The following is a 6,909-nucleotide window of genomic DNA, read 5'->3' on the forward strand; positions in this document are numbered from 1 at the left end:
GAAACTGTATGGATGAAACGACTTCTAGAAGAAATAAATCTACCGATTACAGCACCTATCAAAATATTTGAGGACAATCAAAGTTGTATTCGACTTTTAGAATTAGGAAAAGCACAACAGCGCACGAAACATATCGACACAAAATACCATTTTGTACGTGATTTAAAGAATTCGGGAGAAATTACTGTAATCTATTGTCCGAGTGAACGGATGACGGCCGATTTGTTAACGAAGCCGCTAGACGCTAATAAAGTTAAGAAATTTACTCGCGATATTGGATTGTATTAACGATCAATCGTTGAGGGGGTGTGTTGGAATCAACGATCGCGATGTGCTGTAACGTTCTTATGACGTAATAAAAGGTTGGTGGCGCTCCTGACCCCTCGGGCAAGGTGACCTAGTTTCACTCTCCCCTTTCGAGCGCTGACCTTCCGGGAGTGACGACTGTGTAATCTTTTGTGCACTCTTTGTTCTTTGTTATATAACTAGTTACGCGAGTCTGACTTGATTTTACTAATCTCCGAAAAGCTACATCCAGTCTAACATAATTGCCGCACTGTGTAAAAGGAATAATATTTTATAATAGGTATGTAGATGATTGTATTATTTTATTTGATAGTAGAAAGACTAGGGAAGATGAAATTTTAAAATAGGCAAATTTAATAGAAACAAACATACAATTTGAAGCCGAAACAGAATGTAATAATAGTCTAAATTATTTAGATATAACCATTAATAGAAATGACAATAATTTGGAATTCAGAAAATTTATAAAACCTATGCAAATACCAAAACTATTAAATTACAAAACCAATGTTCCACAAACTATGAAATTTAACATCTTTAAAATGTACATAGAAAAAATTAAAAACAGAACTAGTAAATTAGAAAATCAAGAGATAGAAATAGAACAAGTTATAAAAATGTTCTTACTGAATAGTTACCCCAAAAAAATACTGGAAAAATGGTTAAACTGGACTAATAATAATGATAATAAAAATAGAAATTTTAAAAAAGATAAAAAATGTGTAAATTTGATGTATGTACCTAAATTATTTGAAAGAGTGAAAAATATACTAAATGGAAAAGTGAATTTAATACTGGAAAAAATAATTTATTTAAAAGATATTTATATCATAGGTCAGACAAAAAATTAGATTTAATGGAAGAAAAAGAAATTGTGTATTCATTCAATTGCAGCTGTGATCCAGTCAAAACTTATATAGGAGAAACAAAAAGAAAATTGAGCACAAGAATAAAAGAGTACATACGTGCAATAAGGGGTAATTATGCAAATTCTGCAGTAGCAGAACACTGCAATAGTTATGGGTGCCAAATTGACAAAAATAGTATAAAAATTAAGAAAAAAGAATCAAATAATTATAAACGTCAATTATACGAACATTTATACATTAAAAAAGAAAGAAATAAAATAAACAACAATTTAGGTCGTATAATCTACCAATCCTGGATCACCATACTAGATGACGATTATAAAAACGAATAGTGAATTTCTACCATGATGATGTTGAATTGTGAAAATATTAAACCTACATAGTGAGTGTTTTTGGTTTTCTTATAAAATGTTTAAAGTTTTTTAATAATTTACAACCTTTATTTATAATGTTTTAAATTTATTTATACAGCAAAATGTTTATGTCATTAATAATTTATACAAAGAGAAAAATACATGTATACTCGGTTTTGGAATATGTATTTACAGTAAGTTTTTTAAAATTATATTTTTATGGCTATGTAAATAGATTTTAAATTATACAATATCTTATTTTATTTATTGTTACCTTTAGTTTGTGGTAGTAGTACTGCTGATGAGGGGCATGCTAGCCCGAAACACAAGTGATAAGTGTACAGAAACTATTACTACAGGTGATACAATAAAGAAATTTTGTTTTTTCTGAACTAACTCTAATTGCTGTGTCAATCTTTCACCACCAGTTTAAGTCCTATTAATAAATAAAGTCCAAAGTAGACATTTAACAATAACAGTACATTTACGTTTGATTTTATATGTACTAAATATAGAAAACAATAATAAAATAAATTTATAAAAACTTTAGTATAAAATTTTATTTATTTTATTACGTATTATTTAAATACATTTTATTATTCATATAATACAAACTTGCAACTAGATAGCGCACACTGCAGTACACTACAAACAGTCACTTGTCCTTGAAAACAGTTCTTGGTTGATGTTTGCGGGTAATTTCTAACAATGCCTGAGGGGGAGTGGGTTTCTAGACACATGTATTAGTCACTCCTTAAATACTAAAATATATCACGTTATTTTGTAATCGTTTTTATATTCGTTCGTTATGGTATTACTTATATGCTAAGCTCGAACCTCACTAACCTAACATCCTGACAGAAGAAGGTTTACAGGGAAAACTTCCACAAATAATTAAAGTAATTTATAATTCACCATTTTATAAGATACATTTGTACGAAATTTTAGTATAAAACTTTATTTCCTTTCTCCCAAAAATCGCAAACGAATGAAGTGCCGCATTTCAGTGTACAGAGCTAAATGTCCTTAAGAACAGCTGTTGGTAGCCAATAGTATACACGGAAAACAGAACAAATATCATTTAAATTTAATACAGACAATTAAAATAGAGAAATCAGTTTCGACGCACAGTTACAGCATGGCCACGTTTGAACATAAGCTAAAGTTTGGGCCTCTCGTTATGGCCGCAGACTTTTACGTGTATCTTTGTTTGGTATAGGAATAAAGCCTATTATATGTTCTAGCTTAGGGTCGCAACAAGTCCCTACATGTGTACATCACTTACTAGATCTTCCCTTTAGTGCCCACACGGGATGGAAGGGTTAAAAACTAATCAATAACGAAGCAAAACATTTAATTTTGATTTATGCGTGACTGTCCAAAGTGAGCGTAATTTATTGCGTAAGTACTTTTCGTGTTTTTTTTAGTTTTGATTAATAATAAACGTGCAATAAAAGTCACAATGCCCGCTGGTAAGCCTGAGCGACTTGGTGGCATTTGATAGTGATGAGAATTGTGCTGCTGCTTTGCGTCGTTTTGTGTTTAACCCACTTGGGTCGAAAGTAAAACCTTTTATTAAACTATTTTAAAATTCTATTATTAATAACGAAAATAATAAATTAGTTTATTAAATTGTCGAAGTAAACTTAAGATGTTTAAAGACTGCTTTCTTCTGTTGTCCGTTGTAAGAAATGAATGTGTAATCTATTGTTTAATAAATAATTGGTTACTATATAAGTAGTGTTTTTCACAACAAATTAGATAATAGAAACATTCGACGACTTCGTCATTCGAGAGCTTCCGACGACGCGTGTCACGGGGGAGGGGTGCGGTGAAAAGCGAGTGCAAGTGGCTGAGAGATAGAATCAGTGCCTAATCCTCGTTAATCGATTCAGAACGATTTTTAAATTTTTTTTTTGATAAAATAAATAATATTTGCGTATGGAACTAAAGAGCCGCAGCTTTACATGCAAAGAGCCGCAGGTTGCCGACCCCTGAACTAAATCGATTGGAATGGAATAATAGTTATATGTTGTTCTAAGCTCTATAAATATTCAAAATTACGGTAACTAATTAATTTTATTTTCATTTTAGTGTCGAACTGGATCGCAGTTGGATGAATATAATACCTACTGATTATGATAATCACGCGCCTCCACTTGTTGATGGTAAGAAAATATTTACAATTGTCATCTTTTAATTGCTACAAACACTGAACAGATGTTGAAATCGAGTTTTTTACACTTGGTCTTGTTGCAAGAGAGAAATTTTAATGCTCCAAGAAAGTAGCCCACCCTACATAAGACGGGATCACGACATATTACAGATTGTAGAGCCCTACGTATCTGGGATGTGTCGGGTCTTGTCTCTGCGACATATCGGGCCTGTTTCTTAACAATTGCACGATAATATAAAACATCAAAGTTATAAGCATAAATCGGAACCATTAAAATGTGTCCACCAATGGTGAAGCTGGACTACTCATAGGTTCTTTATTGAACAACGAGCTGTCACGTGGATTTTTCCGGATTTTCTTCACGCCGCGCAGTTAAAAATAGCGATCAGTTTCCCATAGAATTTCCTCACAGGAAGCACTCTTTTTAGCATATGCCCATGTGTTGCGTTGATGTGTTCCATCAAACTCAAACAAACTATTAAATATTACTGGCGTGCAACTTGCTTCATAATAATCGGTATGATTTTATATAATGATTTATAATACCAAGCTTTATAAATAGTTTTTTCGCTTTTTTAAACGATGGGAATGTTATGATTTCTATGTTTACTTCTATCAGCTTGAAAGGCATTATCAAATATTGATTAAATACAAATTCAGTACTAAATGATACCATTGCATGACAAAATGTCACAATTTAGTATATTACTATGATATTATTGAAATAAAAGTTTAAACACGACTTACAATATTATATGTAAATTTACAAATTGCATATAATCAGGTCACTCAACATTGAAGATGGAAAATCTATTATGTGGAGTTCGACCGGAAATTGACGGGGTAGGAGTGATGTAACAAGTACTATATATGCTAATACACGAAACATCTCAACATCAAAGACATGCAATGCGAATAGCTCTTGTCCTGCCAACTAAGGACGCGGAATAGCATGTTATGTTTTTATTATTTTACATGTTAATATTATTTTTAATATATTAATCTATAGGTGACAATTAATCGACGGGAACCTAATATCAAACATGGGAACTTTTTATACACTAGTACATTGCCAAAATTGGCATTTCGTGTATTAGAATATATAGTATTTGGATGTAGCTGGTATCTTCTCCATTTGAAAATCCATGGAGATGAATGATTTGATAGGATATGGCAAATTAATACATGGGCAATCTGCGAAAAGTGACCCTTTCGATAGAACTATGTATTTAGGTATTAGACGCGCCAAGAAAACCTGGAGATTATTCATATTGTCAGCCCATAGTTAAGGAGCGAACCCGCGACCAACCGCGTGTTGAGTGGTTTCATTCACTGTGTCAAAGCAGCACGTCGAAGATAATTTTAAGGCCCACGTAATATAATTTAATTTGCAATAAATTTGAGAACATTTTTATTATCATTTTTGTGAATTGTACGCCAATTTATAAATGATATTAACATAATTTAAATTAATGTATTTACTTTAAGGTAAACCTGTTACTGTTTATATCAATTTGGAAGTCCTGGATGTGGATGAAATACGAGAGCAGACAATGGTAAATGTCACGTCATTGCTGTTGCGTTCTACCATTAATATTAGCATAACAATAGATAGAAATACTTCTTAATTTTTAGGACTTTCGTATGTTCTTCTATTTGAATGCGTACTGGACAGATCCTAGATTGAAACTTGAAGTTCTTAATTTAACACTGTCAAAAATACTTCCTCCTTCCGCAGATGACACTCTGTGGGTTCCGGATTTGATGTTTGACAACACTAAATGGGGTCATCTTTTCCAACATTCCATTCCGAATACTTTCATTTTAATAACTAAGGATCGCATTCTTCGAAAAACCGCAAGGTAAGATTGAAATGAAAGATGTGATTATACGTAGCACACGAATGCGCAACCGTAACTTGGTAGGTGCGAAAAGAAAAGAAGGCAAAAACTAAAATTTCGCGCAGGAACACCTGAAAAACTAGTTAAGACACTGCAGGTAAATAAGCAATCCAAGAGCATAGCCTGCTTCGTGGTTTGGTTACTTGCCTGCTTGCCAGTTAAAAACAGTTAAACTTAGGCTATTAAATTATACTATAAATAAGAACTTTAATTATTGTTTAAGGATGCAGATAAAATTATTTATCAGCATCCTTATTTATTATTATTATTTATTATTAATTATTAATTATTATTTATATAGAAGTAGTTTAGAAAAAAAGCAATTTTAAGGTAACATGTAAGAATTTATTCTTTATTGTTAGCTGGAGTTATGACAGAAAACAGGGGTCTTCTGTCAGACTTTAATAATAATAATAACATCCAGCAACGAGTTGATTAACTTTTCCTACAGTACATTTAAACTGCTGTGGCGCCATCTTATTTGATATTTTATAAAAATCTTTTCTATTAATAATTAAACAAAATAAAAACTGTTCAATGATCAGTTTCGACCGAGCGCTATACTTTCCCTCTGTTAAATATAACAGCGGAAATGTAATAATGACAAAATACAGGCCCTATTTATATTTTAAAATTAGATCAAATCATTAAGTTTTATTTATTTTGAATTTCTGAATACGACATTTTCTTTTTTCGTCGTCATTCATTTATGATTCTACACCTAAGATAAAGTCTTGAGATATGAAAATTGATAAATGGAGTACAATTTGTTTCAAAAAGTAGAACGTTTTCGATGTTTTTGAAGAAGCTTCAACTAAAAGAAGTAATAAATTTTATTATTCAAAATGATAAATACGTAATTTTTCTTCGAATAGATATAGCTTTCGTGTGGCATGCCCTATGGATTTACATCGTTATCCTCTTGATGTTCAAGATTGCGTATTTAAAATTGGTTTGTGTAAGTAAATTTAATAATTAATTTAACGTGTATTTACTATAAATCATGATAATGTAGACAAGTAACAATAAAATAAGTTATATAAAGGTCGGCCACAAATACAGGCATACCTCGACTTACGTCGTTTCGAGTTACGTCGTTCCCGATTATACGTCGCTTGTTAAAAAAGTATATGGAAAAATAAAAATCAAGTTTAAGTCATTTTATTCGACTTTACGTCTGTCCGCCACAAATATTGAAGTCGTAATATCACTAGATAAACGTTTAAAGCACATAAAATCATATTAAAATATATACAAGTATGTACTGTATTTACAGTACACGCATTCGTAAATTTAGATTACTT

The 6,909-nt window shown here is 31.4% G+C and overlaps 1 protein-coding gene across 1 annotated transcript in view; it reads left to right on the top strand.

Annotated features, from left to right (window-relative positions):
• The first annotated feature begins 1,538 nt into the window (after positions 1 to 1,538).
• LOC111635909 (glycine receptor subunit alpha-2-like) overlaps positions 1,539 to 6,909 on the top strand; it is a 22,877-nt gene continuing 17,506 nt past the window's right edge. Inside the window, exons 1-6 of the mRNA XM_023381047.1 lie at positions 1,539 to 1,557; positions 1,647 to 1,722; positions 3,623 to 3,696; positions 5,193 to 5,260; positions 5,340 to 5,566; positions 6,481 to 6,563. Coding sequence (XP_023236815.1) covers positions 1,691 to 1,722; positions 3,623 to 3,696; positions 5,193 to 5,260; positions 5,340 to 5,566; positions 6,481 to 6,563 — 484 coding nt within the window. The 5' untranslated portion in view covers positions 1,539 to 1,557; positions 1,647 to 1,690. The remainder of the gene's footprint in view (positions 1,558 to 1,646; positions 1,723 to 3,622; positions 3,697 to 5,192; positions 5,261 to 5,339; positions 5,567 to 6,480; positions 6,564 to 6,909) is intronic.

Source organism: Centruroides sculpturatus, unplaced genomic scaffold, assembly GCF_000671375.1.
Source record: "Centruroides sculpturatus isolate CEXI.00-Female unplaced genomic scaffold, Cexi_2.0 scaffold864, whole genome shotgun sequence".
Classification (NCBI taxonomy): Eukaryota; Metazoa; Arthropoda; class Arachnida; order Scorpiones; family Buthidae; genus Centruroides; species Centruroides sculpturatus.